Raw genomic sequence first — 17,420 nt, 5'->3', positions numbered from 1 at the left:
AATACCTCTCATCATCTTTTACACCTCTATCAGGTCACCTTTCATCCTCCGTTGTTCCAAGGAAAAAAGGCTGAGTTCACTCAACCTATTCTCATAAGGCATGCTCCCCAATCCAGGCAACGTCCTTGTAAATCTCTTCTGCAACCTTTCTGTGGTTTCCACATCCTTCCTATAGTGAGGCGACCAGAAATGAGCACAGTACTCCAGGTGGGGTCTGACTGGGGTCCTATATAGCTGCAACATTACCTCTCGGCTCCTAAACTCCATCCCACAATTGATGAAGGCCAATGCACCATATGCTTTCTTAAGCACAGAGTCAACCTGTGCAGCATATTTGAGCGTCCTATGGACTTGGACCCCAAGATCTCTCTGATCCTCCACACTGCCAAGAGTCTTACTATTAATACTATACTCTGTCATTACTCTTGTTCATTGCCTGAAGAATTTGTAAAATGGGACCTACCATGCAAACATGGTAACCTTTATTTTATCTGGAAATGCAGATGGCTTTAAGGAGGACAGGTTTTATGCCTCCTGTTGAACTTAACACCAGGATATGATTATTATTTTCTATCTCTATTTACATTGCTGCCAGTTGCTTATGAAACTAGTTTTGGGTAGGTAGCAGGCTGCAACCAGAAAACAGAAGGAATTTGTAAGGAGATCAGAGGTTGGGGAGCACACGCTGAATAGAAGTTTAGTTGGCAGGCTGGCAAATTCAAGCTGTTGGCAAACTGGGGATGTTGTTGATTTGCAAGGTTGTTTGGGTAAGGGGGCAGGAGTGGTGGTTCGTACATTGAGCTGCAAGTGTTATTGAAACAGTTCAATACATTAGATGAGAGGGAATAGCACTTGTCTCATCACTACAGTAGTCCATCTTTCCCTTCTGCATTCGGGTTTCTCAGGCCCACCCTGATTCCCACATAGTGGTTCATAAACGTAATATTTTAAATCACCATTGTGTCTTCTGGGGGTAGTTTCCCCTGCCACTGCCACCACCACACAACCCCACCTTGCTCCCATCTAGTCTCTGAAATAGGGAATTTGGAGAGTACAAATTTTAATTTTCCATTCCTTTGCATCTCATAGACTCACATCTATGCATTCAATGAGGGGATGGCCGTTAAAACTGCCCCACCTTCATCTTATCTGGTCAATTACTATATCAACTAGTATAGTCTACTTTCTCAAGTATGTACTCAGTAGTACTCAGAAGATTGTAAGTTAGTACATTTATACCTGCAATTAAAGTATAATGAGAGAAATATATAATTACACAAGTTTCTCTGTTAAATTATTCCTGACTTTGCCATATTTGTTTTATGATGTGCATGAAGATATTGCTGCCTGTTGTTAGAAGTATATCTAGTTGAACTATTTAATATATTAACATCAGCTACAAACAAGTAGAAAGTGTACCATTGCACTCTATGATTTCTCATTTTGTCTGTCTCTGAATTGAGTGGAAAAATATTGGTAAGCATTTGGTAAATATAGTTTCTGTTAGACAAAAGAAAAGGTAGTATTGAATTGAGTGTTGGCAACTTACCTGTGTACTCCTGCTAATTGTTTTCCCCACTCTGGTTCCTCAGGAACACCGAGATGAACAGCTGACATCTATTCCTCGGGATGTCTGCAGATCATTTGTGAAGATCATTGAAGAAGTACTTGGATCACCACCAGATCTTGAGTTGCTGAAGCTGGTTTACAATTTTTTGTTGGCAGTACATCCTCCCACTAATACTTATGTTTGCCACACCCCACCAGGCTTTTACTTTTCACTCCACATAGGTGAATAGAATGTATACTGCTTTTGATAGGTTTTGTGTAACAACTGAGGACTAAGGGCGCTGATATGGAAAATAATTTTTTCTTTCCTTTGTGTTTTTGCATATACCCTTCACACTGAAATGACCTTAATACAATCACTTCACTTTAGAATGTGGTATTTTGAGACAGTTCACGATGGTAAAACAAAAGTTAGTGATTTACTTTATTACAGATTTACAAATAAAATGAGTTGCAACTTGTTAAAACTCTTGAAGATTGAAAAACGTGTTTGATTTTAGGGGGCTATTTGATGCCAGTGGTTGTAAGTGGTGGATCAAGAAGATCCATTATGGCTTCTTGAGCCTGCTTTGCCATGCAGTAAGATCATAGTTAGTAGACCATAAGACATAGGAGCAGAATTAGGTCATTCAGCCTATCGAGACCGCTCTGCTGTTTCATCATGGCTGAACCTGAATCCCATTCAATCCCATACACCTGCCCTCTCACCATATCTCTTGATGCCCCAACCAATCAAGAAACTATGAACTTCTGCTATGAATATATGCATGGACTTGGCCTCCGCTGCAGTCTGTGGCAGAGTATTTCACAGATTCACCACTCTGACTAAAAAAAAATCCTCCTTACTTCTGTTCTAAAAGTTCACCCCTCAAATTTGAGGCTGTGCCCTCTAGTTCTGCATACCCCCACCAGAGGAAACATCCTTTCCACATCCACCTTATATAGTCCTTCCAACATTCGGTAGGTTTCAATGAGTTCCCCACATGTTTTTCTAAATTCCAGTAAGTACAAGCACTAAAGCTACCAAACTTTTATCATATGTTAACTCCTTTAGTTCTTCCTGTGTTTTCTATTGTAATATTGATTGTATATCCCCTGAATCCCTTAGTATCCCAAACTTTATTTTATTTTGTCTGTCTGTCTGTTGATACAGCACGGAACAGGCCCTTCTGGCCCAACAAGTGGCATTGCCCAGCAACCTACCTATTTAACCCCAACCCAATCACAGGGGGATTTACAATAACCATTTGACCTACTAACTAGTACGCAATTGGACTATGGGAAGAAACTGGAGCACCTGGACGGAACACACGGGCTCACAGGAAGCATATATAGACTTGCAGACGACGCTGGAATTGATTTCTGATCTCTGACGCCCTGAGCTGTAATAGCACTAACCGCTATGCTACTGTGGCATTCCCATCTACCCATTTCAGCCTTGTATGTCCTAAAATGACAAAACATCTTCATAACATTGTGATAAGGAATTCCAGTGAATTTCACATTTTTGAATCAGGCCTAAATGGGAACCCCTTTATCTTGAAATATTGCCTCATGCCTTTAAGTAGTCCATGCAAAGGTGAGAATTTCTTACCATCTACCCTGCCAGTCTTCCTCAGATCCTGGGATTTAGAGAGATCACCTCTAAATTCCAGTGTAAGTCCCAGTCCAGATGAAGGGTCTCATCTCAAAACATAGACTGTCCATTAGGGAGCATAGATTTAAGATGAGGGAGGGAAATTGGAGGCGAGTATTTTATACAGTAAATGTTAGATGCCTGGAACATGATAATTAATTACCACTGACAGATGATGTGAAATGTGTTGTTTTGTGGTATCAGTACAGTTCAAAGATGTAAAATTCTATAAATTACAAAAATAAATAGTGCAAAAAATAAGGTAGTTGTTATAGGTTTATAGACTGTTGAGAACTCAGATGGCAGAGGGGAAGAAACTATTTATGAATTGTTCAGTGCATGTTTTCAAGCTTTTTTACTTCCCCAATGTCAGTAATGAGGAGAGTGCATGTCACAGATGGTGAGGGTCTTTAATGGTGGATGCTATTTTCTCAATGGACTGCCTCTTGAATATGTCTTCGATAGTGGAGAAGGTTATGCCTGTGATGGAGATGGCCGAGTCCACTGCCCTCTGCTGCCTCTTGTGATCCTGTGCAATGAACGTTCCATAGCAGGCAGTGATGCAACTGGTAGGAAGCAGATGCGGTAGTAGCACTCGGGCCAATTAGACAGGCGCATAAATAGGAAGCAAATAGAGGTGTATGTTCCATGTGCTAGTAGATAAGATTAGTTGTACTTAACATTATGGCACAGACATTGTGAGCTGAAGTGCTTGTCCCTGTTTTGCCCTTTTTGTGCTAATTCAGCCAAATTTTGTTTTCTGAGCAGCATCCACTGGCTAAATGGACTGTTTATTCAGTTCCTTTTTGGCAGTACAGATTACTTTCAATTTTTTTTTTGTGACAAGTATACATTATTTTACATACCAAAGTCTAGATGTATGCTGTAATTATACATTTATGCCAGTTGTATCTTGACCCATCCTGGACTACATTTTCTCACTGCCGAGTTTATCTAGATTTAGTGCCCTTTCTCTACTGTTTCCCAATTTAAGGCCTTCACTGTTGTGTACATACATCTATTGATGCTTCTGGACACATCTTCAGTGATGTTCCTGGAATCATTGGGTGTTTTGGGTCTTTCAACATCATACAACCTCCTCTAGGTGACCCAGCTGGGGCTGATCAGACCCCAGCTTGTGTCCAGATGGTTAGCTACTTATGACTCCATGGCTTCCCTCTTTTGAGCCACAGCCATCTTGAGGCCCTCTCTGCCGCATCGGTGGTACTGCGGATGACTCTCCTCTTCCTCTCTCCCTTGATGCCCAAAATGCTGAAGGCTCTACCTAGGGAACGGGCTATGAATCCCCTACAACCAACCTCCACTGGGAGACACCTCGCTCTCCATCCAGCCTGCTGACAGTTGCTGACCAGTCCTGCGTACTTGGAGAGCTTCCTTTCAAAGGCCTCTTCCAAGCTATCTTCCCATAGGACTGTCAGCTCCAGCAGCACCACTTGCTTAGTAGACTCAGACACTAGAACAATGTCTGGTCGCAGGATGGTGGCTGCAATATGGTTGGGGAACTTCAGCTGCCCTTCGAGGTCCACCAACAGCTGCCAGTCCCTTGCAGAGGTCAGAATGCCTGCAGATGTTCTTTTAGCAGGTATTGGCTGCTCCCCAGCTCTGACAAAGGCAATGGTCTGCTTGGAGGGTCGGAACCGCTTCTGCCACTCAACTCCTGCGCTGACGGCTTCAGCGATGGTCTTCAGGACCTGATCGTGCCTCCACCTGTACCGTCCCTCACCAAGTGCCCTTGCGCAGCCGCTGAGGATGTGCTCCAGGGTTCCTCGCTTGGAGCACAGTGGGCACGCAGATGACTCTGCCTTGCCCCATGTGTGCAGGTTTGATGGGCTTGGAAGCACATCGTACACTGCCTGGATGAGAAAGTACCATGGGGAAAGTTTTTATAAGTTAGAGGTCACAATTCAGGAAAAGAAATTAAAACATTCCAAGAAAACACTATTGATACAACATGAGTGTCTTATCCCATTGAAAGACCAGTGTTAGAATTCAGAAATTATTTTAGATGATAATTGCAATAATTGCACGGAGGAGGCAGTTAATACAAAAAGTAATGGAACATTCAAAATGATGCCAAAACCCTGATAGAGTTTAATGAATGAAAAACTAAATATTAAGAATGGAAAATTCTTATCTCTAAGGATAGTAACTTCTAAATAAATGACATGCAGTTGAATATGATACAATCATTATTTAAAAACCACCTGCATTTATTTTGTTTTTCAGATGGCAAGATCTTTCAAGAGAAGGTCAAATTGATCAAATGTATGCGGTATTCTAATAGCAGTGGAAAATCCAGTGAAAGCCCTGGTTTTCTATCACCATCTGCCTTTACTGTTGTCCCACCAGAAGGTTAGAAGTTAAAATAATTAATGATTTAAAGTTAAGTTACATGTTTAATTACTTAAGTTAATTTACTCTCCATCAATTCACTCTTACTATCTGGTTGTGAACAAATATTTGAATGTTGTATTACTCATTTATTAAATTCTCTAAAGTGCATTGTTCAGGTAGTTTGCAAATGTGCAAGGAATTACATTTGCCTGTTTATCTTTGGAAAAGAACCTAGATGCTTTTTGTAGAATTATAAAGAAATAACATGTAGCTCAAGCAGATTTTTTTTTCCTCTTGGAAGAAGGGGTCCCGATTAAAAAAAATCTGAGAAATTCTCCAAATACAGAATAACTATCTGAGACAAAGATTTTCTGGATCTTTCTGTTATTATTATTCAGACCTCATCATGCATTAATCATTATGATTTCCCATGGAATCACTCCCTGACAAGATGAATCAGTAGAGATACTTTCTTTTAATCTATGGTTATTTGCTTTGCTTATTTTTTAAAAAAATACTATTGTGTGTTGCTCTTGGTTTATTTGCAAGAAATTAGAAAAACAACATTCCGAATCGCCGCTGCTTTACTCTATCACCCCCCCTCCCACAGCCAATACTTAAGTTTCTTTCTATCAGCTGTCTTTACATAATTTACCTTTAAAGGTCTAATACATCTTGATTCAATCTACTATTCTGAGAACAATTTTCATTTCAATAGCTTTTGAACAGAACACAAGTCATTCTTCCTGGAGTCACTCATAATTTTTTTCAATGCTCTCGTCAGACCTCTACACGTGAAGAAATATGAGCAGGAGTAGACCATCTGTCCTTTCGAGCTTGGTCCATCTTTAATTAAAACCATGGCTGACCTTCCACTTCAGCGCTATTGCCATTTCCACAAATTATTTTGATGTCCTGGAATCTATCAAAGCACTTTGAATGAGCACGAGAATTGAACCCCCACTGCCTACGGGGCACAATGTTTTAAAAGTTCTCCACCTTCTAAGCAAAAGGATTTCTTTTCATCTCCATCCTAAAGGCTAAAATTGCTTCCAGGTCCTAGATTTGCTATTCTGGGGAAACATATTCCTACATCTACTCTGTAAAGCCTTTTAAGAACTTTGTATGTTTCTTTGGGTTCTCCTTTCATTCCCAGTTTACTAATTCTGTGCTCATATGGCAAGCCACCATTCTTGGAGTCTGTCTAGAGAATCTTTACTGCATGCCTCTGCGGAAAGTGTGTCCTTCCTCTGGTGAGGGGACCAACTGTGTGTGCAGTACTCCAGGTGTAGTCTCATCAAACCCTTTCTGAATTGCAATATTCCTCATTCCTGTATTTAAATCTTCTCTCAAACTTTTTGCCCTCTTACTTTCTTCACCTGCATGGTGTCTTTATTGACATCCATACAAGCACAGCTAGATTTCTTTTTAACATCAATACTGCACAATCTTTTATCATTGAAGAAATGCTCAACTTTTCTGTTGTGTGCACCAAAGAGGATAACAATGTTTTTTCCACAATACCACCCAGTTTTGTTTTATCAGAAAGCTTGGAAAAGCTTGACATTTAATCTTGACATTCAGACAATAAGTTGGTGGTGCTGGTTTCACCTTTCTTCTTATCTAGTGTGGTTATGTTTGATTCTCTATAGTTTATTTGTTTTAGTTTTAGAAAAAAAGAGCAATGATGGATTTTGAAAATAAAAAATGTACAGAAAAGTATTTTAATAAAGAACAAAATTTATTAGATGTAGGAAAGCACAATGCCTAAAATGTAGATAAATATAAATAATTTATGCTATCACAATAGCTAGTAATAAAGCAGCATTCTGATTTTTTTTCTTTCCTATTTATAGGAGAAAAAGTACAAATTAGCACCTTAAGCGATAAAAAGCAGGAACCTCCTTTATTGCCATTGTATGAACCACACTTCCAAGGTTTATCATTGACCCCTTCCACATCGCCGCAAATTGGAATCCGAATTTTGACGCCAAGTGAAGAACAGGATGTTGACATAAAGGCTTTTGACATTGAGTCCGACTCTAAAAGCTTTTTTTCAGAGAACCTTCCCAAAATGGCCACTGCAGAAACTCTGAAATCAACACAGGATGAGGTGCTCCTCAGCAGCAGTGAGTCAGCAAAGACCTTATGCGAGTCAGAAAAAGGACCTTCCATGAGAACTGTTATTGCACATGGTGAAACTCAAGAATCTTTAGAACATGTTTTGGAGGCAGATAGCCCAGCAAATGTGAGCTTCAAGATTGATGTGGAACATGTCTCAAATGAGAGTTCATCAACTTTGGAACCAGAACTGAAACTGGAAGGGGCAGGTGATGGAGTAAATCGACCAGACAGTCTCCAAGGCCTTCAGATGTTCCAGAGAAGTCAGAGTAATTTTACTGGGCTGGGATTAGCATTTCCATCCCAGAATGGATCTTTAGTTATTGGACGTTTGCCAAGTATGACTGGCAAGAATTTAATTCCTGAAGAATGGGAAAACTTTGGTTTCTCACCTCTTTATGAAAGACCCTACACACAAAGTGATGGTGCAACAGATAGGTACAATTAATTATTGTGCGAGCTATTACTATACCTTATTTACCAAGTTTGTTATACCAATGTTACTCAGACCATGAGATGAATTTCCCATTTTTTTACTGGACCAGTATGAGTGCTCCAGCCTGGACCAGTGCACTCAGTACTGGTCCTGGGAAGAGGCTACGTTGCATTCATGCCAGGACCACCAGACCCAAAAACAATTACTTTCCCCAAGTAATAAGGCTGATCAACACCTCCACCCACTAACCCATTCCTCTAAATCCCCCACCACCATTTCTTTATCACTCCCTGTCAGAGTCACCTTATGTGCAGACACTCCTGTGTCTCACGTCACTTTATGGACATACAATTAATTTACATACAGTATATAAACTATTATGTATTTATATTAATTGTGCTTTTTATTATTCTCTTCTTGTCTATTTGTGTTTTTTGTGCTTCTTCAAATCTGGAGTAGCAATTATTTCACTCTTTCAGTACGCTGGATGAACTCAGCAGGTCGGGCAGCATCAGTCAGAAACGATGAGTCGACGTTTCGGGCTGGAACCCTTCGTCGACTCATCGTTTCTGACTGATGCTGCCCGACCTGCTGAGTTCATCCAGCGTACTGAAAGTGTTGCTTTGATCTTTTACAGCATCTGCAGATTATTTTGTGTTTACAATTATTTCAGTCTCCTTTACACTTGTATACTGGAATTAATCCATTCAGTTTTCTATGGGATTGTAGTTTTAGTGAAGCTCTGAAAGAATTTCTGTAAGGCAATTAATGCATTGGTAATTGAGTTTGGGGAATAAGAAGATAAAAATATCTTAACTGTCAATGTCTTGATTTCAACAAAGCATTTGACAGTATTGAAATTACAACCTTCTTTTCTCCATTGCCCAGGTTGATAGGGCTACCCTTGCATCATTCCACCAGAACTCCTTACTCTGTCACCATCAGATCTGGGTGATCCTTTGGATACACCACATCTTCATTTCCTATATGTTGCTTCTAAGTGATTTCAGCTCCATTAGACATACAATCATTGTAACTATCTATAAACTAATATTATATGAAATGACAGAATACTCATACACTACATTCACAACTTGTTAATGTGAGCTTCTTGAGCAACATACACAGCCTTGAAGTGGATGGACTACAGCAGCAGAAGACAATACCAGGTTCCACTCCTGTACCTAATAAAATGGCCACTGATTGTATTTACTGTTTTGCACCTTGGCCCCAGAGGAACGATATTTCATTTAGCTCCGTACAGCTAGAAGTTGAATTACGATGAACTTGAAAATGCTGTCACCATCATGCTGGTGAGAACTTAGCAAGTCATCTATTGAGGGGAATAAACAGTTCTCTTAGAGAGCCCTGAGGCATTGACTGTTTATTCCAGACCATAGATGCTGCCTCAAGCTCTTCCAGCATTACATGTGTGTGTTGCTCAAGATTTTCAGCATCTGCAGAATCTCCTGTTTATAACTTGAGCTATTTTCTGAATATTCCTGATCTTCATTTTGATGTAAAATTTGAACCTTAGAATCATAGAGTAGGAAATCTTTTATTAATTCTACAGCTAAATTTTAGTGGTCTTTTTATATTGAAATATTATATTACTAACCTGAATGGGGGGGCAATGGAAGACAATTGAGAGTAATTATTAACAATTGATAATTTGATTTGTTATGGACATTTTCAGCTTTCTGCTCTGTGACTTTGGAAACAATGTGAAGAATTTAATTGTTTTAGTTTATGCAAACTACTGATCTTGGAATTAAAATATTAATTCTAGGTATTGTAGCAGAATAGATACTCAGGCAAATTGTGCTCAATCATGCCCACGGATGCGCATTTTATGACTGCAATATCTATTGTCGTTGCTGTCCCAGCAAAGGCAGAATGCTCACTGGTGGACCATGCACCAACGCTGTCAGTAGTCGATGGCCATTGAACATTAAGAGACATTTTAAGATAATTTAAAGATGTGTCTATTTATGTTTAAAGAAATATTGAGTACTAGAAATTAATTACAAACATCATTTTAAATAAAACTCGTGCACTGTTCAGTACTGAACACAAAGTTCTCTAAAGACCCACAAAATCAAGCCACACATTGCCTCTCAATTTAGGACATATATATTTCATCCCTGGATTGAGACCAGAGTAAAAGACAGGAACAAGCCAATGTGCACGATGCAGTTGGCAATTCCCTGTAGAACCATCAACTGAAGTGCAATGCAAACTAGCCTGCTAATGACTTTAGCTGATCAAAGAAATTCCTGTCTTATGGTCATGTCATCCCGCAGGGACTTGAGGTCTCTGCACAACATTAGATTAGATTAGATTAGATTCAACTTTATTGTCAATGTGCCAAGTACAGATGCAAAGCCAATGAAATACAGTTAGCATCTGACCAGAAGTTCAAAAGAATAGTATTTACAAAATAACTGTGAATAAAAAGTAAGTGCTACAGCATACAAATATAAAAGTAATGAGACAGTACAATATGGGTGCAATACTGCTTAGCGCTCTGATGTGAGGTTCAGCAGGGTCACAACCTCAGGGAGGAAGCTCTTCCTGAGCCTGCTGGTGCGGGAGTGGAGGCTCCTGTAGCGCCTACCAGATGGGAGGAGAGTAAAAAGTCCATGGTTAGGGTGAGATGCATTCTTGATGATGCTTTTCACCCTGCCCAGACAGCGTTTATGGTAGATGTTCTCAATGGTGGGCAATTGGGTGACGATAATCTGCTGGGCAGTTTTTACCACACACTGGAGTGCTTTGCGGTCCGATACAGGACAATTGCCGTACCACACTGAAATGCAGTTGGTGAGTATACTCTTAATGGTACAGTGGTAAAAGTCCGTCAGTATCCTGGGACGGGGTGGGCTTTCTTGATGCTCCACAGGAAATAAAGGAGCTGTTGTGCCTTTTTGATCAGGATGGAGGAGTTCAGGGACCAGGTGAGATCGTTGGAAATGTAGACACCAAGGAATCTGAAGCTTGATACATGCTCCACTGCAGCTCCTTTGATGTAGATGGGGACATGAGTGTGGCTCCTAGCATGCCTGAAGTCCACAGTAATCTCCTTGGTCTTCTGGGTGTTAAGGGCAAGGTTGTTGTTGGCACACCACGTGGCCAGGTGCTGGACCTCGTCCCTGTAGGCCGTCTCGTCATCCCCCCTGATCAGGCCAACCACCGTGGTGTCATCTGCAAACTTGATTATGGAGTTAGAACTGTGTACAGGAACGCAGTCAAAGGTGAAAAGGGAGTACAGAAGAGGGCTCAACACACAAGGGTTTTGAAAAAGCACATGGGGCTGGGAACTAATGTTACTTCAGGTTTAAAGTAAGTCCAACCTACAGAATGCTTTGTCCCTGTTACAAATAAACCCTGTCAGTGTCTGACCAAATGATGGGAAAAGTCAGGAAATACAATTTTTCAGAATAGTGAATGTTATGAAATTTAAAATATCCACAGTGGGATGGCATAGTAGCGTGGTGATTAGCGTAACAGTATCATAGCACCAGTGGTCACCGATCTGGGTATAAGGAGTTTGTACATTTTCGCTATGACTATGTAAGTTTCCTCTGTCTGCTGCAGTTTTCCCCCACATTCCAAAGACTTGCAAGTTAGGGTTAGTGAGTTGTGGTCTTGCTATCTTGGTACCAGAAACATGGCAACACTTGCAGGCTGCCCCCAGCACATCCTCGCTGATTGGATTTGGTACAGAATGACACATTTCACTGCATGTTTCAATGTACATTTGACAAGTAAGGTGAATCTAATCTTATCAAATATAAAATTGATGTAATTTGCATTATTAAATGGACTCGTGGAAACTCTGATTTAAATTTTTCTTTTGGTTGACATCATTGTTTTCCGCACCTAGATCATCAACAGAGGACTGTCTGATTCTCATCTGCTGTGGGTTGTATAACCTTTTGAAAGGAATTTTACTCATCTTGCCAGATGTGATGCTTGCTGATGTGATGGACAAATTAATTCAACCGGAAGCATTGATAGTCCTTGTTAATCATCCAGCTCCAGTTATACAGCAAGGAGTTATTAAGGTAAGAGGAATAATCAGTTAATCTATTTCAGGGACTTGCTCATGATAGTATGAAATCTTATTTATCTTTACTGAGATACAGTGCGGAATAGGCCCTTCTGGCCCTTCGAGCCCACCAGCCCCCTATATAACCCTAGCCTTATCACACGACAATTTACAATGACCAGTTAATCGACCAACCATTATGTCTTTGGACTGTGAAAGGAAACCAGGGCACTCGGAGGAAACACACGTGGTCACAGGGGAGTTTAAGCAGCAAGTTGTTGTGTGATCCACATTAAGATTGTTGAGGTGAACAAATTCTAAATCACATTGGTTATTCTCATTTATTCGACTCTCCATTCCATTTCACAAATCTAAATATTGTGTTTTTTGTAGTAAACTTGTCAGTGATAGTACATTGTTGTGTCTGTCATAAAAACTAGAGCAGACAAATAATGTGGTTTACAGATTTATTTTCTTATTTTTAGCATGAATTTTGGCTTGAAGAATTCTCAGATTTTCTTTGAGTTGTTTTTCCTCCAGCATCATCCTGGAGCCTCCAGAGTCCAGAAAGTGCTGGCCTCTACCAAAAACAAAACCCAGAAATGAAATCTCAATGAAGTTAAATACTTTATTTTCTGTTTAGAACAAAACTGTTTAGTTTTTAGGAAAACTATAGAAATAGGAACAGTTTTCAATTCAAGTTGTGGGAAAAATTGGCAGTTAAATATCTTAATGAGCAAAGAGTTGTTGGGAGAGGTTGGGCAGAGTAGGACTTTATGATTTTATACACTTCTACAAGGTCACCCGTCAGTCTCTTTCATTTTAAAGAATGAAGGACATGGGGTGAATATACACAGCCACTTTCCCAGGGAAAGGGAATCAAAAATTAAAGGGTATAGACTTAAGGTGAGAGGGATGATAACTTAATGCATAGTGTGGTGTGTATATGGAACAAACTGCCAGGGCAAGTGGTTGAAGCAACTACATTGAGATATTAAAGAACTGTTGGACAGGTATACGGATAGGAAAGATTTTGAGCAATATAGGCCAATCTCGGGTAAATTGGGTAAATACTTCTCTAACTTCCGCTAAGGCCCCACCTCCCCCTCGTACCCCATCTGTTACTCATTTTTATGCACACATTCTTTCGCTCACTCTCCTTTTTCTCCCTCTGTCCCTCTGAATATACCTCTTGCCCATCCTCTGGGTCCCCCCCCCCTTGTCTTTCTTCCCGGACCTCCTGTCCCATGATCCTCTCGTATCCCTTTTGCCAATCACCTGTCCAGCTCTTGGCTCCGTCCCTCCCCCTCCTGTCTTCTCCTATCATTTTGGATCTCCCCCTCCCCCTCCAACTTTCAAATCCCTTACTCACTCTTCCTTCAGTTAGTCCTGACGAAGGATCTCGGCCTGAAACGTCGACTGCACCTCTTCCTACAGATGCTGCTTGGCCTGCTGCGTTCACCAGCAACTTTGATGTGTGTTGCTCGGCTAAATGGGACTAGATTAGATAGGTATCTTGATCGGCATGGACAAATTGAGCTGAAGAGCCTGTTTCCATACTGTATTACTCTATAACTAAGAAATTAATTAATTAGTGAGAAAGATAGCCTTACTGGCCTTCTCATTATTAATTCTTAGATCAGATGGTTTACTTTACTACATCAGTGCTTGGGGTTTACTTACAAGTTAAAAACAGTTTTACTTCAATATAAATTAAAGTAAATGTTGTAAAATTTTGTCGTTTTGATAATTTAGATTATATGAAATGATGCTCTCTTGTTTCACTAAAGTTAACAAGCTTTACTTTAGGTGGCTCCTTGCCCTTAACATTAATAAACAATGTTCCTCAATTGCATAGTATATGGTCAACCTGACCCATTTCATTCCCCAGAAACAGATCCGTTAATGACTTCTTAATTACTGTAGCAACATGCTGATAAAGCTCTTACAAATAAAATTTGAAAAATTACACCCCTTTAATCCTTCATTGAAATAATGTACTTATCATTTTACTCCTAATGTGACAGTACCATTTTTGCTTAACTCCAACCAAATGGATTTTGTACTCAAGCCCCCTTAAGCACATTCTCTCTCCCTCTATCTCCCTCTCTCTCTTTCTCTTACTGCATTTTCTTTCCTCAGTATTGCTTTCCATTTTTCACCAATCAAATCTTGAAAGATTTGAAGATTAACCATTAGCTTTACTTGTTACATGTACGTCGAAACATACATGAAATGTGTAATTTGCTTCAACAACCAACACAGTTCAATTCTGATTTTTTTGCCACATCTCAGTGATCACCACTATATCATATTCCACCTCGCCAGCATTTTGTCCATTTCAATACTTTATACAGTGGTGTTCGATATATTTATATTCTTTATTTGTAATCATATGTGAGTGTTAATTCCTCTGCCAGATTTTATTTTGAATGCTGCCCTTCCACTGTCAAAATACAACTCACTACCAATATCAATTCAAGGTCTAGAATACTGATCCCAGCTCTGTTGATGAAGCCCAATCATCTCCTGCTTTGAAATGATCTCAACATCTGCAGAATCTGAAAAACAACCTCCTGCACCATTTAAATATTCCTATATATGATGCCTTTATAAAATTTCTCTTTCTGAAGTCTCACAGTAGGACCTCAACCATTTTCCTTCTGACTTAATCAATTCCGTTTCTCTCTTCAGAAATGCTGCTTGAGGTGCTTAGAGTTATGAGCATTTTCTGTTTTATTTTCCCTTACACTTAGTAGCCACTTTATTAAGTACGGGAGTGGAACCCGATGATGCCTTCTGCTGCTGCAGATCTCACACTTTAGGATTTATTTGTTGTGCCTTTGTGTTCAGAAATATTCTTCTGCACATCACTGTTGTTACACATAGTTTAACCAATTTCCCCCGGGACCAATAAAGTATGACTATGACTATTCAAGTTACTGTCGTCTTCCTGTCAATTTGAACCAGTCTGGCCATTCTGCTCTGACCTCTCTCATTAACAAGGCGTTTTCACCCACAGAGCTGCTGCTCACTGGATGTTTTCTGTTTCATGCATCATTCTCTGTAAACTCGAAGGACTTAGGCTATGTCCACACTAGACCGGATTATTTTGAAAATGCCGGTTTCACGTAAAGACGATAGGCGTCCACACCAAACGTTTTTGAACATACCTCCGTCCACATTAAAACGGGTATTTGGGCAAATCTCCTCCTACTGGGCATGTGCAGGACGCATCTACAGAAAACAAGCGACCTGTTTGTGTCAAATCTCGCTCTGAAAGTGCACGTTTGTGCAGTTACAGGCTAGAAAAACTTAAAAGGAAATTGCCAGGGAATTCACGGCAGTATGACCCGGCTGACGACGAACATTGAAAAACTGACTAACTCTGTTGCATTAATAAAGCACCTTGTTAAATGTATAAAACATGTCTGCATCAGTGTTATCTTGTATTTCCATACAATGTTACATTAGGCTGTTACACATCTATTGTCAGAGAAGTACTTGCATAAATAGGTAAACCACCTTCATACAAGCAAGGACTGAAAACAGGGCAAAGTGAGTATACTTATTTATTCAAGCAACACACATAAAAGTTGCTGGTGAACGCAGCAGGCCAGGCAGCATCTCTAGGAAGAGGTGCAGTTGACGTTTCAGGCCGAGACCCTTCGTCAGGACTAACTGAAGGAAGAGTGAATAAGGGATTTGAAAGTTGGAGGGGGAGAGGGAGATCCAAAATGATAGGAGAAGACAGGAGGGGGAGGGATGGAGACAAGAGCTGGACAGGTGACAGGCAAAAGGGATACAAGAGGATCATGGGACAGGAGCTCCGGGAAGAAAGACGGGGGGCGGGGGGACCCAGAGGATGGGCAAGGGGTATATTCAGAGGGACAGAGGGAGAAAAAAGAGAGTGAGAGAAAGAATGTGTGTATAAAAATAAGTAACATGGGGTACGAGGGGGTGGTGGGGCATTAGCGGAAGTTAGAGAAGTCGATGTTCATGCCATCAGGTTGGAGGCTACCCAGACGGAATATAAGATGTTGTTCCTCCAACCTGAGTGTGGCTTCATCTTTACAGTAGAGGAGGCCGTGGATAGACATGTCAGAATGGGAATGGGATGTGGAATTAAAATGTGTGGCCACTGGGAGATCCTGCTTTCTCTGGCGGACAGAGCGTAGGTGTTCAGCAAAGCGGTCTCCCAGTCTGCGTCGGGTCTCGCCAATATATAAAGGACCACATCGGGAGCACCGGACGCAGTATATCACCCCAGCCGACTCACAGGTGAAGTGTTGCCTCACCTAGAAGGACTGTTTGGGGCCCTGAATGGTGGTAAGGGAGGAAGTGTAAGGGCATGTGTAGCACTTGTTACGCTTACACGGATAAGTGCCAGGAGGGAGATCACTGGGGAGGGATGGGGGGGACGAATGGACAAGGGAGTTGCATAGGGAGCGATCCCTGCGGAAAGCAGAGAGAGGTGGGGAGGGAAAGATGTGCTTAGTGGTGGGGTCCCGTTGGTGGTGGCGGAAGTTACGGAGAATAATATGTTGCACCTGGAGGTTGGTGGGGTGGTAGGTGAGGACCAGGGGAACCCTATTCCTAGTGGGGTGGCGGGAGGATGGAGTGAGAGCAGATGTACGTGAAATGGGGGAGATGCGTTTAAGAGCAGAGTTGATAGTGGAGGAAGGGAAGCCCCTTTCTTTAAAAAAGGAAGACATCTCCCTCGTCCTAGAATGAAAAGCCTCATCCTGAGAGCAGATGCGGCGGAGACAGAGGAATTGCGAGAAGGGGATGGCGTTTTTGCAAGAGACAGGGTGAGAAGAGGAATAGTCCAGATAGCTGTGAGAGTCAGTAGGCTTATAGTAGACATAGAAACCATAGAAACTACAGCACAGAAACAGGCCCTTTGGCCTTTCTTGGCTGTGCTTATCAGTGGATAAGCTGTCTCCAGAGACAGAGACAGAAAGATCTAGATAGGGGAGGGAGGTGTCGGAAATGGACCAGTAAACTTGAGGGCAGGGTGAAAGTTGGAGGCAAAGTTAATAAAGTCAACGAGCTCTGCATGCGTGCGGGAAGCAGCGCCAATGCAGTCATCGATGTTGCGAAGGAAAAGTGGGGGACAGATACCAGAATAGGCACGGAACATAGATTGTTCCACAAAGAACAATCACTTATTTATTCAGTAAGTTATGGGTCAAAGTATTTAGTGAGTACATTTCTAACTCTTCTGGCTTCAGTCTCGTTGCCATCTGTTC

General features: G+C 41.0%; 1 protein-coding gene across 4 annotated transcripts in view; it reads left to right on the top strand.

Annotated features, from left to right (window-relative positions):
* lyst (lysosomal trafficking regulator) overlaps positions 1-17,420 on the top strand; it is a 291,632-nt gene that overhangs the window by 184,490 nt on the left and 89,722 nt on the right. For all 4 annotated transcript variants that reach the window (XM_072251045.1, XM_072251047.1, XM_072251049.1 and 1 more), the window contains 4 exons: positions 1,593-1,791; positions 5,453-5,578; positions 7,417-8,119; positions 12,004-12,184. In XM_072251045.1, coding sequence (XP_072107146.1) covers positions 1,593-1,791; positions 5,453-5,578; positions 7,417-8,119; positions 12,004-12,184 — 1,209 coding nt within the window. The remainder of the gene's footprint in view (positions 1-1,592; positions 1,792-5,452; positions 5,579-7,416; positions 8,120-12,003; positions 12,185-17,420) is intronic.

This window comes from Mobula birostris, chromosome 2 (genome assembly GCF_030028105.1).
Source record: "Mobula birostris isolate sMobBir1 chromosome 2, sMobBir1.hap1, whole genome shotgun sequence".
NCBI classification, from domain to species: domain Eukaryota; kingdom Metazoa; phylum Chordata; class Chondrichthyes; order Myliobatiformes; family Myliobatidae; genus Mobula; species Mobula birostris.
The sequence above is the reverse complement of the archived record's forward strand: the minus strand, read 5'-3'. Positions and strand labels throughout refer to the sequence as shown.